At 26.0% G+C, this 23,298-nt stretch overlaps 1 protein-coding gene across 3 annotated transcripts in view; it reads right to left on the bottom strand.

The window, feature by feature from the left end:
- Positions 1 to 4,193: 4,193 nt before the first annotated feature.
- Positions 4,194 to 23,298, bottom strand: part of LOC126903901 (DNA-binding protein D-ETS-3-like) — a 51,343-nt gene continuing 32,238 nt past the window's right edge. For 2 of the 3 annotated variants that reach the window (XM_050682473.1, XM_050682474.1), the window contains exons 6-10: positions 21,842 to 21,892; positions 15,843 to 15,890; positions 12,353 to 12,542; positions 10,244 to 10,470; positions 4,195 to 6,284 (exon numbers count right to left, since the gene is read on the bottom strand). In XM_050682473.1, the coding sequence (XP_050538430.1) occupies positions 6,100 to 6,284; positions 10,244 to 10,470; positions 12,353 to 12,542; positions 15,843 to 15,890; positions 21,842 to 21,892 (701 nt within the window). In that variant the 3' untranslated portion in view covers positions 4,195 to 6,099. Of the gene's footprint in view, positions 6,285 to 10,243; positions 10,471 to 12,352; positions 12,543 to 15,842; positions 15,891 to 21,841; positions 21,893 to 23,298 lie in introns of all 3 variants that reach the window. The other variant, XM_050682475.1, reaches the window with a different exon arrangement.

Below are 23,298 nucleotides of genomic sequence, written 5' to 3' on the forward strand. Positions count from 1 at the left end.
TGAAAACAAATCCCTTAATTAAATAAAAAGTAGCTTAACCAGCTTTATCCATACAAACAATTAAAATCATTCATTTCTAATATTTTTAAAGTATTTATTGTCGAATTATATTTGATAAGATAAAAGTATTAAACTACAAAAGTAAATAATTTTACTTTTAATTTGTTAATTTTTTTAATCTGTTGGTGTGTGCTTGGTTTGGTAGATTTTTTACTATTTAATGATATTAATTTTAAACTTGCAAGTTGAGCTAAAAGTTATGGCAATAAATTCATCTTTTTTTTTATTATTAACTTTCACAAAAAAAAGTAGGTTAAAAACGATTACTTTTAACGTATTCAAAATCAATAATAATTTGAAAACAATTATAAAAGGCACTAGCCTTCACGATTTATCGATTATTATGTTTTCTCCCAAGTTGGTGTGGATTTTGTAGGACATATTGTCATTAAGGAACATAGAATAAGAAAGGCGAGAGAGAGTACAAGGTATACGTGGCAGTATTTATTTGTTTTACAGTAAAAGCAGTGCTCGAATTGGCCAAAAATAAGTAGGGGAGCTCAACTTAACAATTTGAAAACTGCGTCCCTAGCATTTTGAAGACTTTTTTTTTTTTTTTTTTTATTCATTACTTTATTTAGTATTTATTAATAAATTATATTTCATTATCATACTAATATTAAAAAAAAAAAAAAAAGAGGTGGTATTTTCCACTGTCCTCATAAAAAAAAGTAGTTTGGGTGCGCAAAAAATTTTAAAAAAAAGTAGAGGAGCTACGTCCCCCTGCGCACCCCCCCCAATTCGAGCACTGAGTAAAAGCAATACATCTGGAATATGTGTCGGATCTATCCACAGAAGCATTTTTGGCGGCCTTACATCGTTTTATGAGGTCTGCCTACTGACTTATATTCCGATTGCGGGACAAACTTTGTTGGAAGTTCTAACTACTTTCGTAATCTACTTAGCAAGCTTGATTGACCAAATAAATTAATCGTCAGCCTAAAATGTAATTGACACTTTAACCCGCCAAGCGCACCACATTTTGGGGGCCTATGGTAAGCCGTGGTCCACTCTGCAAAATCTATATTGATACTGATTATCGAAAATCAAGTTTTAACCTTGGAGGAATTTTGCACTGTCTTATGCCGAGTGGAAGCTATTCTTAATTCGCGTCCCTTAGTTCCTCTTTCTTTTGGCCCAGCTGAAAGTGATTGCCTCACGCCGGGACATTTTTTAATTGGCTGCCCACTGCTTTCTCTCCCAGAAAATAATATACCGGAAAATGAGCAACCCCTTGTTAGCAGATGGAAACTAGTTAATCAAACTTCCCAGTCATTCTGACGGCGCTGAAGAGACGATTATTTACACACTCTACAAACCCGCAACCTTTTGACGAAAAATGCGCCTAACATCAATGTCAATGGCTTAGTCGTTATCAAGGACCCACAGTTACCCCCCTTAAAATAGCGCATTGCTAGAGTACAAGAAGTCATTCCAGGAGCAGTTGGGGTAGTTCATGTTGTACGTCTTCGTACTAGCGATGGAACGTTAATGCGGGCCGTAGTTAAAATAGTCAAGTTACCCACTTCGTAAATATTTTTCTATTATGTATAATATACATAATACATAATAATTAATACACTATATACATTGTATATATTGTATTAATTATCTATCAGTCTAATTATTTAATTAGTATATTTACACGTTATGTTTATGTATTGCATTATGTGTTGGAAACAAAAAAAGGGGGGAGAAAATACATATTTATTAGTTTATTTTTATTACAATTAACAATGTGATCGGTGGTTTCCTGCACTTGTTTAGAAATAGAAAAAAATAAGTCTATCTTAGAATATGGATTTGTTTACATTTTTATGTACTTACGTTATTTGTCTAATATGACCAAAATTTGTTGGTGGTTATGTATTGCCATGTATTTATTTAATTATTTTTATATTTATACCATTTTTACAGTTTTATACATTAGTTATTATTACTGATTGTTTTGTTATACTTTTACATTTTATATTGTTGTTCTTATTTGTTATGAGTTGTCCACTCATGCTATCAAGTTCTGTAGTGCTCTATCCCAATCTATGGATCAACTGTCTAGACTTAAATCGCAAGACCTGGTCGTCTTCTAATGGGGAGGATGTTCAAAAGTTACGTGTGTAGCCTGGTCAAGTTCCACGTAGCTTAAAATCGCCCATTACCCCTCTCGTCGCAATCATAACAGTCGTGTCCGTAACTACCGGCACCTAGTTGTCATTAAGTTTGTATACGCGGATGACGTTATACCGTATCATTGGGTCTGATGACTCGTGACCAATGAGCTGGCGTGTTTTCTTTTTGTTTTGTTGTTGATTGGATTGGATCGGCCTGTTTAGGTGACAACCAACAGTTTCTTTCATCCGTTACGTACTACTACGCGAGTGCACAACGGAAATCAAGACCAGCGGAGGTGACATTCCATACTTAGAAGGAGAATTGATTGGGAAGCGTTCGGCAGTCGATCCAACGTCAAATTGCAGTGTGGTTAGCTGATGGTTGGGTGATGTTTTNTCGGCAGTCGATCCAACGTCAAATTGCAGTGTGGTTAGCTGATGGTTGGGTGATGTTTTTACGAATTTTTTTTTAGTATTAATGTATCAATATATTGAATGTATATTAGTTTATATAAAATAAATAAAATTACTGTCTCTAATTGATCTTAAGTGGATTGCCTTATCGTTGTTCGCCTGTAAAGAGTAGCAGAAAACACCCGACCCGTCATTTATATATATAGTTAATTAAGTTAACGTTTATGTAAAGTATTCATCGTGTTCTCCTTTGCCAAACTCGTGCTCTATATACTCTGTCTTACTCCTACTTATCTTAAACAATTTTCTTCAAGAGCTGATTTCCACACCTCTAACCTTTGATTAATTTCCTCCTATTAACACTATATCGTCAGCAAACAACATGCACCACGGCACCTCTCTTTGTATTTCTCTAGTAATTTCATCCATCAATTTAGAGAATAAGTAAGGGCTTAAAGCAGAACCTTGGTGCACTCCTACTTTTACCTGAAAACCTTCTGTTACTCCTCCTATGCTTTTTACCCTGGTACAAGTGCCATCATACATATCTTCTAATATATTAATATACCTTTTTAAAATTAAGAGATGTTTTTCGAATTTTTGGTGGCAATAGATTTTACTTGATTAAAGCCGGGTTCTTATAACACATAGAAAATTAAAATCGATCTCGTGAAAGAAGAATTTTCATAAAAAAACATTATAGTAAAACAAATACCTCTCAAGCTTATAGGCGTTTGGAGGGGCACGATGACTTAGCCACCTCTTTAGTAAAGTTTGGTCATCCTACGCTTATATCTCAGCTTCACATTGAAGCTAAAAGATGTTAATAACCTTACAATGTATAAGATACAGTATGTTTTAAAATAACAATAAATATAATTTTCTAAAATGTTGAGAAGTTTAACTCCTTCTATAATATCCACATTATTTTTAAGGGTGTATTTGAAACAGTCCAAAAATATATTTTAATGATAACATATGCTTTAAACTACAAAAATTATTGGTTTTAAAACTTATTAACAATAAACAATAAATAAGAATTCACACTAATTTAAATTTTAGAGTTTATTTGCATAAATATTGTATAGTTAAGTAACATAAAATGATCCTAATTATTGATATTTAACGTATAATAATAATTATGTATTAATATTGTTAATTAATTATATAAAAGTTAAACTATCGTACTTTTTTTTTTTATAAAACTAGGTCTGTACAATTTGAAATAATGATAAAAATTAATAAAAATTTGTATTTAAATTATTTATACATAGAGGTATTTATTGCACTTTTCGATAGCATATTTGAATAATATGTTATTTAAACTTTACTACATAGAATATTTCTTTAATCAATCAAATTAATTGTTATAATTAAAATAAAAATTATATATATATATACACACTTCTTAATTCAACAGATTGTTTTAATACAATATTCCTAAGTATGTTAGATTGTCACAAGATCTAATGGCGTTAAAAATAACTATATACACATAATATTACAATATCTTTATAATTATTTTAATTATAATATTGTTTATACTATTGATAACAAGACAAATTCAATCTACGTTTAATAGAATAAATATATACATATGTATNAACAAAACAAATTCAATCTACGTTTAATATAATAAATATATACATATGTATCTATAAATATATATAGTTTGGGTTTGGATGGGTTAAGTTTAGATTTAGTAAGATTTAGATTTTTAAAATGTTAGAAGAAGTAAACTATATCAAATTTATTTATTGAATTAAATAAACGATTTCGTTCAACCAAAATTAGTAATGCTAATTAATGTTTAATGTTTCTTTTTTAATCATAAATTTATTAGATAAAAAGTGTTTTCCTTAAATCTGGTACAGAATAAACTACAATATATAATTTTTTTTTGAATTTATAACTTTTTTAACACCAGTTAGAAAGTTGTAGTTTTCATTGTTGTTTTTTGTTATAATTATTACAATGAAAAATTACTCTATATGGAAAACTTTTTTTGAGCTTGTAATTTGCCGAGTTTGTACTTAACTAGAATTTGTGTAAATACTGTGTCATCGTATTTTAAAATTTAAAAAAATATTTAACATTATCTTTCTTGTAATTAATGTACTTCAAAATTTTAGAACGGATTATAAAATTTTGAAAGATATATTGCGAAAAAAATTGTGTTTTTGAGTAATTAAAAATGTATACAATATATTAAATTAGAGACAATTTAATATAAAAAAGGTTAGAGTAACAAAAAATATGAATAACCTGAACTTGTAAGAAGTATAATTTTGAAATTAAAATGTTTATTTTACAATTTAATGTCTAAACATTAAGCTATAAAATAAACAATTAGTTAAGTATAAGTATATTTATAAAAAACAGGAATTTTAAAAACATGTGATAAACAAAAAAAAAGGTATTTTTATTTTTTACTGTAAATAAACTAATATATAACAACTTTGTTTTTAGACAGTAAATTAATTAAAAATTTACATTATAGTAAAATTTAATCGTAAATGTCGTATTTTTAAGGAAAATAAATGATACTGAAAATCTATATATTTATATATATCTATATATTTATATATATATATATATATATATTTGAATTTTCAACCCTAATGTACTACTGGTTGGCCGATCTCAACTAGTTGGGATTAAGACGAGGAAAAAGAAGAATTTACTATTAGTTGGAATTAAGTTATGGTGTCCCAATTTGCAGAAAATTATTTTGTTATAGCATTTGAAAAATTTAATCTGTTGTTAGTTAGATCAGAGACCCAGCCTTGTATAATATAAATATGAATCTAATATTAATTTTATTATTGATACCATATTATAAATGAATAGCATTTAGCAACCAAGTAACTTTATATTAAGATACATCTGCAATTTTTTTTTTTAATGTTAACAAAAATATAAACAGATAATTATTTGTTAAGATTTAAAATCATTGAGGAAAAAATAATTGATAGGTAAAGGACGAAGACAATAGATTTAGACAATTTCTATAAATTTTAGAAAAGCAAAAACAAAGTTAGACATTTTTGTCCTTTTAATAATAAAACAAAAATAGAGCCTTCAATTTAACAAAATAGAAGTATTTTTCACCGGAAAAGTTTCACTTCTTGATACTTCTGTTATAAATTATTACGTATGGATTATATTACAATTAATATTAGTTTTTTTAACTAAAAATAAGCTTTTCTTATTAATCATTTCAAGTAATTAGAAAATTTTAATTAAAATATTTATCTTGAAGCCTAATTCGTTTATGGAATGTTAATCTTCAAAACATACATTTGATTTTATATTAACAAAAGTAAACATACATCTCTATAAATTTCACTTTTAGTGTGTATCAAATAATATTTTTTAGAATGAAATGTGTTGGTTGTTATTAATGCAAATATCGTATTGAAATATTGAAATGACTTGGCTTTCATTCGGTAGATTTATAATAGGGTCGCACAGTACTTGCCGATAGGGATCGTGCAGGCCAGTGTACGTCTGTTGGTCATGGTGACGCATAGTGTGAATAACTTGCCAGGTGCGGCGCAACACTGCTGTGATGATTAACCGCGGGACTGGATCCTGGGTGATGGTGACCCATTGAATGTGATGCTGAAGCGGCTGCTATATTAGAATAAAGGTTAGCACCAGGGTTACTCCAATAGGACGACGCTGAAGGAAATATACTTCCTAAAATCAATAAGTCACATTTTTATTAATTAATATTTGTAATACAATAGATAAAACACTTAATATATTTATAAAATTTGTTTAAAATAAACTTTATAAATGACTAAAATAAACCTGTATAATAATTAAATTTATTAATAAAGTCTGGAGACCTGATAACAAATGTATAAATCTCATCATATTTACGTATATATTTACTATAAAAGATAGTGTCATAGGTTTTACGTTTTTAAATATTAATAAATAATACTCAAAAGGTGAAACTTTTCGAAAACATATTGGAAATATAGTTTAGCAGTTAACTGTGCGTAATTAGGTAGAACTGGTAAAAGGAAAATATAATGCCAGATATTTTTATTATTGTTAAAATAAAGTAAAAAGGACAAATTTTTCTTTTAAATAAAACAATTATTTAAACTTTCTAACTTTAACTTTTACGCTAAAATGACAGAATAATTTTGACTTATAAAATTATAAAAAATTAAATAAAATATAAAAAAACCTAATAATGTTTTTTATTATAAAACTTAGCGTTTAAAATGATAAAATTAACAGTGTTTACTTAAACCAAGTGAAATATAACCAATTAAAATTACTTTGTTTGTGATAAAATTTGCTTGATTTCAATAGGCATTGAAAACTTTCCACATTCACATAATGTTATCAGGTAAAGAAAACGAAATTTTAATTTTAATTTAATTAATGAACCTCGAAATAAAAATAAAATTAAAATGTGATCTCAAATATTTTAATAGTAAAAAAATTTACATTTCATTCATTTTTTTTATAAAATTAGCATCACGAACCGCTTGGAATAAAACCCAAAAAACTCATCAGTTTTTCGTTAGTCGAGTAAAATAAGCAGTGACTAAATTTGTCAACTGTACATAATAAACTTTGGACGATAGTATTGGTTTATTACTAGTGAAGTCTGTATGGTGAAGGATAAAACTTAGTTATTGAAAATTTATTTTTTCTTGAGCTATAGGCGATTTTGTCAAAGGGCGAGTCGTGAATTCGTACGTTAATATTTCATAGTTTATTGCAATAAACAACCCCTGTGTTCGGTGTGCAATCAAAATAAATTTATTGACAAATCATATTACAAGCTAATGGACTTTTACTTCCAGATTGATTCTGTTTTATCCCATTTTATAACAATTATGAACATTTTATCAGTATATGATTTTCCTTGTGTACATTTGTTCTTAGTTATGTTATTTTTTATATACTGAAACTACATTTATCCTTATTCAATAAAATATTGAATTGAACATTTGTATTGTAAATAAGAGTTATTAAAATAAATGTAATAAAGGTACTTTATTGTTTCATAGAAAAAAGTTTCATTCAACGATGTTCAATGACAAATTTTAAATTGATTTGGAACAAATATACCATTTTATCGGTCTTGAATTTACATCATATGATAAGATTATGAATTACCTACCACCCCTCCATTAAAAACACTTATGTTTCAATGTCCTTCAATACTTTCCTTATAAATATTTTTAATTATTATTTATGTTATTGGTTAGAGCTGAATATTTCAAATTCACCTATAGTCATCGCTAAAATTATTGGCAATTAAATAATCTTAAAGAGATGGTATGCCAATTCAGATGATCTCTTTATTCTATTGAAATCCGAAAAAACAATATCCACATAGAACACTATTACAAGTTATCATATTATGATTTTTATCTTGGCATGGTCTTATTTAAATTTTATTGAAAAATAATTAAAAATTAAAATTTTTATTTGGGTCACTAATTCAAATATAAGTAAATTCTTTCAATTTTAATTTACGATAAATGAAAAATTCTAGTGTCATAAGTGCAAATAATAAGCTAATTATTAATACAAATTTTAGTGTAATAAAACTATATTATAAATAATTTGATAATTTATTTTTTGAAAATAGTACAAAAAATTAAAATATTTTTATATTACAATCATATTTTAATAAAATTAATGTCCTGATTTAGAAATCGATTGAGTGAAAAATTATGGTATACAATATTTTCAGTAGCGAGAGAAAAAGGGCCGTCCCCTTGCTTTTGCCAGTCATTAATGTTGTATAGAATGGTGTTAGTAGTTATAACGACGACAGAATAGTCATTAAGAGCCTATTGTGGACAGCTAATGAGACAGACAATTCGTTTCGGTGTATAAATATAGCTCCAGTTTGTACTTTACTAAATCTTCGGTAAATCATTTGATGTTAGAGAATAAGGGAGAGAATAATAAATTTTATAAAACTATTCAGAATTATGCAAAAACTTTATAAAATACCATAACACAGTTGTTACTCTATTAAAATCCTATCTCTCATAAAATTTTTTTTTGAAACTGTCATGAGAGAGAAACAACTTTATTTATTAAAGCGAACTGCCCGACATTCGGGTTGCCAATTTGACACAATGAAAAAATCAAACTTATTAGTTACACAAAAGTAAAAATATGGGTAATAAATACAATATAAATAATATAAAAAAATTAACGATACTCATGTCCGCAAGATGTATACATTTTTGTGTAAATGTAGTGGAAGTTTAAATGTATACAATAAATGAGGAAATATTGATGTCCTAGTGATAAAAATTAATTGTTGGGACACGAAATTTGTAAATTCAAAGTGATACTACTTATATGTTAAATTAATGTCTATATAAAATATACTATATGACTCGTACTGACAAATGGTAATTTTTTTTATTACTGTTTATTAGAAAATAAAATTAATAAGGTATATTGTTTATTTATTTTTATATAAATTATTCATTTGAAACATTACTTATATGTTATTTATTAGTACTAGGGATATGATCACTGATATTATCATAAAGAACACATTAAAAAAAAAGATAAAGATATTTATAGAAAGCTGATCTTCAAAGTGAGGTCAATTTGATAGTACATACTAAGGGTGATAATTCGTACTGTAAGGTGTAGAGATCAATGTAAATTCACTTCATCTTTGTCATGCAATGAATGCCCGCCGGTAAAAGGCGTGTGGTTGACAAGTCTTGTATCTCGTTCCCCTAATATTCTCCATGAGAGTTTCCTACAGCTAAATTTTCACGCTTTAAAAGCACAATCGTTTACATATAGACGGTATAGTTGTTTGTTTATTCTTCCCGTCCAAACATTGCATTTGCACGCACGAATGGTGATATTTTCCTTTATCATTCTCTATTCGCATGATTGGTAACATCTTACGTATTTAAAAAACTCGTATACGAATCTCATTGCAGTATGTTTATTGTTATCATCTTGTTGTATATTTTATCCATATTACAAGAATATGATATTTATTTTTATGTTAAATTCTATACCTGAATTTTTATTTATCTTAATTTATTTTTAAAGATGGATATTACTTAAGATAACATATAATGTAATGTTAATGTCATAAAAACGTTTTTGTAAAATTATTTTATTATTGCAATCTGAGTTTATATTTAAAAAAAACAATTGTATCTTATAAATTAATATTATTATATATTATAATATAAACGTTTTAAAATCAATCATTATACCATAATAATAATAAAAGTAATATTTCTTTTCTGTATTAAAGGAAAATAATTTTTATTTTATTAGTTAAATTTATACACAAATACTAATTAGATGTCCTATCTAGTTAAGAAATAACGTGGGTCTGGGCACTCAAGTACCGCAATTCGATTCCATTGTACCGGACTATACCGTCCTCTTTGTTATTAGTTATAGTATAATAGACACTATCATTATTTTCAAACATATATGATTATGATAAGGCTAAATGTAGTTATAATGAAATATACACTTAATAGATACTTGATAAAACAAAAATTGAAAATTTCTATAANAATGTAGTTATAATGAAATATACACTTAATAGATACTTGATAAAACAAAAATTGAAAATTTCTATAATTTATTAAGTGTAGTATGTCCTATAATAGTTCACTAACCTGTTGTAGACGTGATTCCAGGTGCGTGAGGTGAAATAAAATTTAATTTTGGCGAATGATGATGATGATGATGGTGATACGTTGTCATAAACAAGTCTGATTGATACTTATATGCAGTCGGATCTGCAGTTGCTGGTTGGGTAGCCGCAGCTAGTCCTTGAAAGTCAAATTTATAAGCATACCTTTTTCCATGCACTTTTGTCATAATGTTTTTATCATAGTAATACCTATAAAAAATATTGATATGATTAAAAAAATATTATAGTATAAATTTATGGTTAACAAAAAAGTTCCAATGTCAAATGTGTACACACATTTTGTCAGTATTACACAAAAAAAATTATAAACATTTTTTATTGTTATTGAATTACAAACAAAGAAAATTTTTTTATAATAATATAGATATTTTTATTATAATATAGACATTTGATTATTCGTTATTATTACACGCGTGGCTATAACAGTAAAATTTCAAATTTATAATAAATAAATTGTTTTAGATTAATTTTTTAACAATGAGGTTCACAAATATTCTTTATAGAATATTTAGTTGTTTTTCTAATTTTTTACAGGCTTGAGCTTCTCGAGTGGATTATACCATTCTTGATATTGAATTTAATGATAGCCAGTGATAATAAATAGATAGTAACAGTTAATTTAATATCTATTATAAATTATATTTCTAATATTTTTTGAATAGATTATCAATCTCTAATTCCCACAGTTCAATATCATTCATTTGTATTTTTGGAATAATCATAATGTTTGTAGTCCATTATTATTAATTTCTAATACAAAAAATAGGAACTGCGATTTATGTGTTAATTTTTAATGGTTGTGTTTCAAATATTAACAAATAAGATTATGTAACTGGTAGAGCGCCTCATATTCATTTTTACTTTACCCCCTTGGGATACTGCGCAGTTAATTTCATTGCTGAATAAGAAACTCGACAAACGACACTTTATTGCATGTAAAATTGAAATATCATGCGTTATTATTATATTGCATATACACTGTTCTAAAACTGTTTATTAAAAAAGTTATTAATTAATTTTTTTAATTAAAACAAGAAATTATTAAAAAATCACTGAATATTACTAAAATTTCATATGTTTTTTGTTAACTATGAATTTAATTGAATAAGTTAAATAAGTTAAAAAAGTTAAAGAAATTACTAGGATATTATTCACATCTTAAATTTAGGATAAAATTATTATATGAGTAAAGAAATGATGAAACGGCTTTAGTAAAAACTAAAATAATGTTTATTAGGCTATGTTAAAAAAATATTGTAGGTTTTCAGAGATTTAGCGATCTTATTTTAAAATTAAATTAAATCATAGAGCTAAAACTATAAAAACAAATGTTTAATATGCGTAACGTATACTGAATTAATAAACGATTTCAAATAGTGTTTTGTGCTTTTACAAAATATCAGGAAAAAGGGCGATGGTGATTAACACACAATCAATGGCAATCACGGAGAATCAACCCCTGTACAATTAGAGCACCCAAATCCATTTTTACACGCCCCTAATCCCATAATTAGGATATATTACATGTTCGCACCCCAAGGCGAACAAATGAAATACGTGTTAGATAAAGTGTTGTGAGGTGTTTCTTTTTTGAAAATAAAATGTTTTTAAATAACTAATATAAAATTGTATGTTACAAATGATTATTAAAATATATATTAATATGCGCATTTAAAATGCTTCATTTATCTACTTGTAAGTATTCATTTTATCATTAAGTGTTTATATTGTCTGTGCATAAAATTTTCAAGCTTTCAATGAACTGATTTTGCTAATTTATACATTAAAATATCCTAAATTTAATGTAGCTGAACTTATAGGCGTATATTGGGAGGTTTGGAAAGGCTTAGTCTTCCCAGTTTACAAGTTAGCCTGTCCAGAAATTAAGCAAATTATATGTATTGTTAAATAAATATCTATCCTCTCTAAAGATCTATCCTTATGTTAAAGAGGACGGGAAAACGTAAATATCCTAGTGCAACAAAATCGAACTGATACATAGGAATGCATATTAACGTTTTAAACGTTTCCGACTAAATTAAATAAATCATTTAAAATCATGTAAACATACCTCAATGCTCGGCTCAGTTTATCATAGTTCATGTTAGGTTTTGATTTGCGTTCACCCCATCTACGAGCTACTTCGTCTGGGTCAGTTAATTTGAATTCTCCGTTAGTTCCTTCCCAGGTAATACATGCTGCATTACTACTATCTGACAGTAATTCTAAAAGGAACTGCCACAATTGTATTTGACCGGAACCTAAATGAAATAAGATATTAAAAGTTATTACAACTCATGTAATTTAAAATTAATGTCTATTTAGTAATAAAATATAATTAATACAAATAAAAAAACAATATTTGTATGACACTGACAATGAAAACATCAGCATGAAGAGATCATTGTTAAATTTTTTCTTTCTTTGTTTCAATCAGAATTTATTATAAAAAAATGTTTGTGACTGTGATATAATCAGAGGAAGATATTGGGATTATAACTTTCCCTGAAACGATAACGTTTCTTGTATTATAGTAATCTATTTATTTTCTATTCATCATGTCTTTTAAAGAAAATCTTATTCAAAAAAATTACACTCTAGGGTTTTTTTTTAATGTTAAAAAATGTCACCCGAAATTTTTTTAAAAATTTTAAATCTCGAAATAATATCTACAAAATTTGAGCTTTATATGATATATTAAACAGCGGGTTTATAGTTTAGAAAATATAAAAATTTACATTAATAAAATGTCTAAAACTGTATAAAAATATTTTCAAGCAATTTTTGATTTTTCAAAAGTCACCAGGAACATTTTTGTAGAATTTGTAATTTAGTTTTTTTAAATTTAATTAGTGAAAAAGAGGTATGGAAGATTGTGGCATCGATAAAAAAGAATAAAGCAGTAGGACCAGATGAAGTGCCAGTAGTAGTATGGAAAATATTAGGCGGTGTTGGCATAAGGTAGTTGAAGGATCTTTTTAATAAAATGTTATTAGAAGAGAAATGTCAAAAAAACAGCGGAGTAATATTTTTATGCCGATAGTTAAAGGTAAAAGAGACATATAGGGTGTGGAAATTATAGAGACATAAAACTTATGAATCATAGTACGAAATTTTGTCTCGAAAAGGTATATTAATATAATAGAGGATATGTATAATGACACTTGTATCAGTGTAAAAAGCGTAGGAGGAATAACAGAAGGTTTAGGGTAAAAGTAGGGATGCATCAAAGTTCTGCTTTATTCACTTATCTATTACCTTTTTTAAAATTTCGTACTATGATTCATAAGTTAAGAGCATAAGCCTCTATAATTTCCACACTCCTGTATGTCTCTTTTACCTTTAACTATCGGCATAACAATATTATTCCGCTGTTTTTTTGACATTTCTCTTCTAATAACATTTTATTAAAAAGATCCTTCAACTACCTTATGCCAACACAGCCTAATATTTTCCATATTACTATTGACACTTCATCTGATCCTACTGCTTTATTATTTTTTATTGATGCCATGCCCATATCTCTTTCTCACTAATTAAATCTACCAGTCCCTCGTGCCACAAGACATCCTCTAATTTCGCTTTTAGATACTCCTTATTCAATAATTTTTCAAAATACTCTTTCCATTTTTTTTCACATCATCATCATTCGATTGTGCCTTATTATCAACCCTTTTTATATACCTTACATAATCTATATTGCTAGTCTATAGAAAAAATAAAGAAACAAAGTGGGAACAACGAGATTGAAGTTCAAATAAAAAAAGTCGAAAATATGTAAATACTTTCAAGTATTTTCAAATAAGTTTTTACATGATTATCTTCTCAGCGAGTTATCTAAATAAATATTCTATAGTTATCTGAATTGTGATCTCAAATAAAATTTTAACTTTTCTAAATCTTTTGTGATGTAAAATTACAAAATATAAAAATTTTATTGGTTAAGAAATCACGATTTACATAGTACCACTAGTTGAGAGGTCGATTTTTGATTATTATATCACATTATCTAATTTAGTTATTTTATCATTACTATAATTTTGTTTTTGAACAACTTGATAGTTTATAGATACATATTATAGTCTGCAGTATGATTTTTATTCATAACTTACTAAGTAATGTATCATTATTCACAAAATGAAAATAATTTAAACTTTTTTTTTTTTAGTTACTTTTAGTTACATATTATTCTTGAATTATTAACTTTGTATTACTTTTTCAGTTCATCCCTTATGCATTGTAAAAGTATCAACTTTGTTCTTTTTAATGGAAACATATATTATGAATTTAATAAAATGTTTGAGTTTTCACTTTAATGGTAAAGGGCATATAAATTTTTAATATAACTTTATTTGTATATTAAATATAAAACTTAAATGTTTCAATTTTTTGAATTTATATACATGTATATTAATTATATTAAATATTATATATATAATTCACAGATAAGAATTATTTTTTCTTGAGCACCCCTTTTAACTATAACTATTAATTATATTAATTAAAAAAGTTATGTTACAAAATATGTTATCGACTAGTAAAAATAAAATGTAATCCAATCCCCATTCAGCATTATAAATGTTTTTTTTTCAGTTTTTAAAAATGTTTTAGAACACATAAAAACTTTTAACCTTTATAAAATTAGTACATTTATAATATTAACGATATTAAAAAAAAAGAAAAACGTACCGACGATTTGTATTTTATGAGTATTTGGCTATTAAAGTTAAAAATTTTTGTTAGATTTTTAATTTTTTAATTTTCTTTATATGCCATAACGTCAAAGTAAGTTATGATAGTGATATGAATCACTTTCATACATGGATAAGTGTATTTTATTTTGTTACACTTTGTATACAGGCTATTTAAATCCACATCGTAAATCCTTCACAGACATACATGTAAAATAATACTTCTATAATGTTATTTTTCTTCCATAATTATCATGTGTCATTTTTTAAGTTTCTTCAAGATATCTATGTTAATTAAAAAATGTTTGAAATTTATACATGTAAGTTATTTATAATGAACTAAACACGATTTTCAAGAACTCGTTATTATGCTAATAGTTAGAATCATTACCCTATTTGTATATTTTTAATTTTTTTGTTAAAAATATATTTAGGTTATAATTTTAACATAATTTAAATTATTAGCTAAGAAAAAATTAATCATGATCATAAATCATATTTACAATAATTATCATTGTTATGTGTTTTTATTAAGTATTGTATAATTAACTTGGGGTACCCAACGAACGTGTGCCGTGTGCCAGATAAGATATTTTAGGACAGTAGACCATGACGAAGGGTGAATAAAAAGTGTGCACGAAGGAATAGAACATTGAATACACGCAAAACGCGTATAACTCAAAATTAGACCTTTGAAATAAATGTATTGCGTGGGAATAAATTGTTGTTCTGTGCTTCAATGAATCTCAATAAATTATTTTACTATTTTAGGGTAAAATGTTGAATAGATTTTTGTCACCTTAAAACATTTGGTTATATATTTTTAGTACATTGTTTATATATCAACTAATAAGCTTAAAAAGAACATACCAGAACTGGCTAATCGGCTGCTTGTTGCGCCAAACATTTGATATGGATCTGTAACAAAATTTTTGATATAATTAAACTAATTAATATAATTATTTAAATGTAAATCAAAAAATATTTTTTTTCATTTGATTTAAAAAAATTGAAAATTTATAGTATAATTTTTAAAAAAATATCACAATTTTTTTATTTTGTAATTATAATTACAGTCTTAGATCAACATCTAACATAAATTATAAATACTTTTTCTCTTTGCAACAAACTAAATTTAGTCCTTAAAAACTTTTTACTTTCGTTAAATCGTCACTAACATTTTTTAAATTACATAACATTTTTAAGGTTTTAAACGGTTAAATGTTAGTTATTGCATAAAATATTACTTTTTATTATATACAATAACTACCCCAGCATAATAAAAGTTGTGATTGTTTTTTTGAGTACCTACAAATTTTAATATAAATTTTTGTTATAATGTAAGCAAAATAGCATTAATGTGCACCACATTCATCCTTGTGTTACGTGAAACTTATACTTCAAGTCTCAATGTAATTAAGTCTACACGTAATTTGTATCAATATAAGTTGGTTGGGTTGGGTTAGCACTTCAATAGAAGCATTGACAAACATTTTTTTTTATTTTTATTCAGAAAACCTATCAATACTGTGGTTATTACTTATGATTGCTGTAATATATTTTTTTAATGTAACTTTTTATCTTTTTTTGTTGATCAGCCATTCTTATTATTCTGAATAATAATATCTGGTATTTAGCTAATAAATGTAAGGGCTCTTTTTCTAGTGGAATCTTTACAAATGTACTTAATGTTATATGATACTAGTTGCTCCTCTATGGTATTTCTTATTTTAAAAATTATTGTTTAGACCAAAGTTATTCGAGTTATATACGTGGTCTACTTGTCAGCAAGTGTACAGAAAATGTTACTCATTGTGAAGAGATTATAAAATTCGCTTTTTATATAAATTGACCTTAACGTAATTAAAAGTACCGTATTAAAAAAAAAATGTTAACATAAACTTACGAGTCAGCTGATAGTCCTTTTTTAAATTTTATGTATACAATTTAAAAACCATGAAACAATATAAGTAAGTATTCAGAGTGGAGCCGTTTGTTGTAAACAACTCGATTATTCTCAAAATAAATAAAATGTTAAAAAAAATAAGTTGAGCTACATATATATAAATCGATTTGTCATAGTTACTTTTTCGAATTATCCTTTATAATTCATAAGGGTGTCAATTTTATTTTTTCAAATCGCAGTGTATATAATTTACTAGCATATTTAACAGATAATGAAGTAATTCAAAATATGACTGACTGGTCGATAAAATTTTTGGACCATTGGTGCTGTTATTTTTATCACAAGTATTTCCCGCCCGTATTCTTCATCCCACCTAGGTATAATAATGAGAATAGCGCTTGAAATATGGTCCAAAATTTATTATAGACCAGTCATTTTCTTAATTAGATTAATATTTTATAAGCTGATTAAATATGTTGTAATTAAAAAAAATTAATTTTATATCTCTTTAATCTCATAAGGGATGGTTCTAAAAAGTCATTATTAGCTGATATATATATGTAACTAAAAGAAACTAATAATTTCTTTTTATTATTATTTTTATTTTGTGAGTGATTGAGTGGTTTATGATAAACTGATATGCGAAAAGCCTCGGAAATTAAGTCATTGGATATTAAGTTACAATTATTTTTAAATTAGGTTGTACAAATTATCTGCCCGTAATTACACCACCAATAACATATTACGTTAATATGATTTTACTTTTTTTTTGTTTTCAAAATGAGTTCTATATTATAACGTATATTAAATAATATATTTCGATAAAATACACATTATTATTTTTATAATTTTTTGAAAATGTGGCTTTGACTTGTTATTATTCCGGTAAGCGATTTAAGTTTTACCATTTAAACCCAACCAAATCTGCGATTTTTTTTTAATTGTCTTAAAGGCTGGAAAAAATTTACAAAAATACAAAACACATGTTGATCGATAAGAAATTTTATGGGCTTTTAATTGAATGCTTTTAATTAAACTTTAATTTTTCAACGGTATATCATTGAAGGTTTTTGTCATATCGTTGAAAAAAATAAATAATTAATATTTACGTGTAAATTACAAATATTTTTAGAGAGGGAATGTGCAGATTTTAATGCCAATCTGATAAGTATATTATAGGTAAGGGGGCTATCTTTTTTATAGAAATGTTCTAGCTATCTCATGGCTGGCGCATGACTATATATTTTACTAAAATAATTTTAGTGAATGTATTTACTTTAAATAATTATATACTTAATCATTATTTAAAACTATAAAACATATTTTTCAATTAATAAAAAGAGCAAAAAAATAATAAAACCTACCATAATTTAACTTCTCAAGTAAAATTTTTTTTCCGTCACTAGTTAAGTACAAGTTATTAAAATCCAGTATTTAAATTCCAGACCTAAAATTTATGTTGACCAGTTTTATCAGTGTTATAACGCTTGGATGTGTATAAAAAGGGTTCAGTGAATAGATATGTGTAACTTTTCTTCTTTCGAGTTGATTTGCTAAACAATGCTATGGTTGAATTTAAACGTGATACACTTCAGCATGTCTGACATTTGAGCGCTTCTAAAATGCTTTAGCAGTTCCATTATCGGCACGTGGACTTCTTTACGGTTGTCTGAGTTGATTGACAGCTTATATAGTGGAGAAATAGATGGGGACTCAAGGTGTGTATAATGTGTATATATATAAATAGAGAAATCGTTTTTCACTAAATTTTTAACTTTTATATCAATTGTTCTTTTTTCGTATTCCTATTACCGATAATCCTTATCCATTACTTTATTATAATAAAAAAATCGAAATTTTTAAATTTGTCTTTTACTCAGTTACTACATAATATGAAAATAATTTGTACACGAATTATTCAAGAGTTATAATAAAGCCTGAATTTGTTTATAATTAACTAACTTATATGTAATGAATTTAATGTGTTTTTAGAAAGAAGAAAACTTATATGTAAATTTTTAATGAATGATTATAAGAATTTTATTTTTTTTCAACAATCGGGTAATTTTATTCGTGAAAAAATAATTTAAACTTAAATTTTTCGATATTAGTAAAATTGTTAATTATTTTTTATGCCACTACCATTAACGTATAATTTAAATTTTAACATCAATATACCGGATAGAGTACACGTTATAAATACACAAGTATATTAATATGCAGGTGGGTACAGATCAAACTCATAATCGATTACGTCTTGTTCCCACCTGCGTCACATGCCTTCTTTATTTATTAATTGTGTATAACTCAATAATTACTCTTCCTAAAATTGTAGCCCTTTATCAAAGTACTAAACACTGGTGATTCCTTATTAAAAAAATAAAATAAAAAGTTTATGCTCGTAAAAAATTTCATTTATAAAAACCTAAAATATAATACACTTAAGGGCTAAACTAAGTATTTTTCTTTTTGTGTTATTTCCCATTTAACTTAAATATTCTTATTATTTGACAGTAAATTGAAAAAATGTTGACTTTAGATTTAGGTACAATAAAATATCTAAACAGTAATTTTTGAAAATAAAAAATAAATTTACTTGAAATTCGCTTTTTTTGTCATCGATTTTAAATCAGTGTGAAAATCTGACAAAGCGGAACACTGTCATTTTAATAGATACGTCTGTATCATAACAATATGATGTGGGAGGGTGATACGGTCGGTTGGGCATTAGCGTAATCCCACGGGATGGATTGCAATGTAAGTTAAACGTTGTGCCGCCTGTTGTGTACAACGCCAGTGGCCTCTTGTTCACGGTCACTTGTTGGGGCGTTTTGGCGGTGACGACGACGCGACTGCCGTCAACAGTTTCGCTTATTCCACCCACCTAATATTAATCACAGAAAGTTATTTCTAGTGGTGACACGAATATGGCCTGTACCATTTCAAAAGGAAAAAACATTTTCATTCAATTTTATAGGTTATTTTTAATTAAGAGAAAAACGATTTATTCATTTCATGTTTTCAAAAATGTTAAATGTCACTATGAAGTTATTTATTTCAAAATCCATAATTACTATTTGCATATCATTTGAAGTTATAATAAAGAGTATCAAATGATTTAAAAAGTAAATATAAAATATATGTGCAATTCAAAGAAAAAAAAACGGTAGCACAGTGGGGTCGAGGCACAGTATAGACGTGGCATAGATGAGATAAGTATAGNATATACAAAAATCGTTTATTAGGTATACTCTTTTTTATACTAATTACACATTTTTTACACTAGTAAGCTACATATTTGTTGTATAGTTAGAAATTATTTTAAACGTGCAAAAAAGTAAAGTGTTATAGTTAAAAAATTAATTAATGTCATGTAAATTATAATGGTATTAAGTTATAATTTTAAAATAATATAATCAAAATATTTGTATTTAGAAAAACATTGATCTCATTCATTGCAATTTTAAGTGTATATGTTAAAGAAAAGTATAAAAGAAATTCAAGTGTATCAGAAAATTTTAACTTTGTCTACGTTTTAAAAAAATTAATTCCTTAAACATTTTAATGTTAATTTATTAATTTTCCATAAAAATATCAAAGTCTACTAAATTATTTTTCAAGTGATTTAAACCAATATATTTTTGAAAGCTTATTGATTAACACTTTAATATTTTACGTAAGTGGTCAAATAAAATTCAATTTTCTAAACGAATAATTAAAATAGTTAAAATACGATTTGATTAACTTTTTATTTTATTGTTAAAATAATGAAATATTATAATTCATATTATATGAGCTTTAATACATTAGCTTACAAGTTTTAATATCAGTGATTAAAAATTAAAAAATAAATAAATTAGAATAGTATACATTCATTAATTTTAGATAAACAGTTATTTGTTTTAGACCAATATATTAAAGTTAGTCAATAGCCACAAAAAAATCTGATACCTTAATAGATAATTAAGATTGGGTTTCATAAAATATTTTTACGCCTCCGGCTTTTACGATTGAATGCTTTTGCAAAGGTGACGAAACTCTGTAGCCTCAGGGATTACATCTTTTTGTACTCCACTAACTGTTGTTTTACTAACAGTCCTTTGATGTAAGTCTAATCAAAACTCTTTGAACTGTAAAGCTTGTGGTCTTTGAAGGTGGTTGGATAACAATATATTATAATAGAATTACACCAGTTGTCAATTTATTTTCGTTCTAAAGAATTCCTACGAGGGTAAAAATGTAGTAAAATTATCGTATTTCATAGTATACTTAACTCTAAGTTATTATTATGGAAAATTTAAAATTATTTCATTGTATTATTATAATATTTCATTTTAGAAAATTATTTGTCAAACTAAATTCAGTCCATTTTGTTATAGATAAATAAGTCAAAGTGTAAATATCTTTCCACTAGTATTATATTTTGCATTTTTGAAAAAATACTAATTGTGTTACAAACAATTGTAAGTAAATATTATTTGACTGTCTGTACTAAAAGATTTGGTCAACGTTCAAATGCTTGCACAAGATGAAGAGTGATTATATATATAAAAAAGACTTTTTCACCCCTAAAAAATAGTTGATTGGTATATGAGGCATTGAAAAATGGTCTGTGATCAAATGCCTCCCTTTATGATTGTCAATTTTCTTGAACAACGTGACAATCATAACTTTTGCTTGTACAGATTTTTTTCGAGCATTACTTGATTTAACATGATAATAAGTTCAGTGGTATAAATAATAACAAGTATTTTAATGTATTTAATCTAAGGGAATCTACTTTTAAAGACTTGCATGTATAATTTTATTTTTAGTAAGAATAATTAATAATAATTCTTACTTTTGATAATATAGTGAAAATATTTATTTATCAACTTATAAATAAACTAATTTCAGCTTTTAAATAAATTAATAGTGCACTTCTTTCTATAGATTTTTAATAATAAATTAAGTCTTAACATACCTTGAGATTGTCCTGAAGAATGTGTATTCCATGATCCTTTATAATGGGTATCTAAAAATAAAACAATCTCGAATTAGTATTAATACTATCAGCTCAAAATTAATTAAAATTGATTTTATTTTTGCCTCAATCTTAACTTGATAATATTTTATATACAAAAAAAATAATTAACACATCTAAGTTTAAAAATTAAAACAGCCGAGATCTAGCTGACATATTACACAATGCAGGAACTTAATATAAATAATAATAATCACAACATTGTGATATAAATTCAATTAATGTAAATGCTCATTTTGAGTTTCAAAATTATGGCGCTGATAACATCAACTAGATATTTGTAATATTTTAACGAATTGTTGAGCGAAATCAATCCGATCCAATAGGACTGAAGTATTTTTATAAACAGAAAAAAATATAACTTAGTAAAACCTATACCTTTTTAATTTCGGATCGAAATTAAAATAAGTGTGATTGAGTAATAATTAAAACGACATTATCTATACCTAAACTCTATTTTAAAATGTTAATAACTTCCGAAATAAAGTTCAAAAGTTGTTATCCACCCGTTATCTCATTACTAAGATCTTTTTCTAATTTTTGATATAGTTCAATATAATAAATGTGTTATTTAAAAAAGTTAAGTTGTTATCCTTATCAAGTCGATTATTATTATTGACTGGGAAGGGGGTTTTATGGCTCAGTTCGGTTGTCTATTTCACTATTTATGACACTTTGTGTTTTAATTGATCGTTACTTTATATCATTACAATATAAATAATTTTAATAGTCAGCTTTTAAATATTAAACCATTTTCTTATGAGTTTATTCAATAGCAATTGTAGGTCCAATATTATATATTTTTTGTAAACATTGACCACACTGAATACAACTTGGAAGTTTCATTTTTGACAATACGTCTTAATGAATATTAATACTATTATATTGTTTTGTATATCTATGGTCGGAATCCTTCATGGCAAAAAAGACGCCTATAGAAACTGAAGTCTGACAGTGATTAACATCATTATCATAAAACATTCCATGCAAATTAATTGAAGATTATTTAGAAAGATTTTTTTTTTTCGAAAGAAGATATTTTTTAACAGAACTAGAGTATAAACTACTAATTATGCATGTAATGTATGCACTAATTCGTAAAGAATTTTTATCACAAAAAAGTAATTCATACTTAAATAACCAATTTATCAACAAAGATAAACATTCGAACGTTCATAGTAATACGGCGCTATTTGGGTACCAGTGCCAAATGTCCATTAACAGTTACACAATGGACCTGAGTACTGAGGGTTTCTAATAAGTTTAAATTCCCTTAGAAAAACTACCAAGGATCGTGATAATTAAAATATAACGCAATAATATAAAATACATGTTATCATATAATAATACATGACCTGTGGATACGTGAGATGTAGAGAATGTTCATTAGACTATCC

Source organism: Daktulosphaira vitifoliae, unplaced genomic scaffold, assembly GCF_025091365.1.
Source record: "Daktulosphaira vitifoliae isolate Bord-2020 unplaced genomic scaffold, ASM2509136v1 Scaffold_4, whole genome shotgun sequence".
In the NCBI taxonomy this organism is placed as follows: Eukaryota; Metazoa; Arthropoda; class Insecta; order Hemiptera; family Phylloxeridae; genus Daktulosphaira; species Daktulosphaira vitifoliae.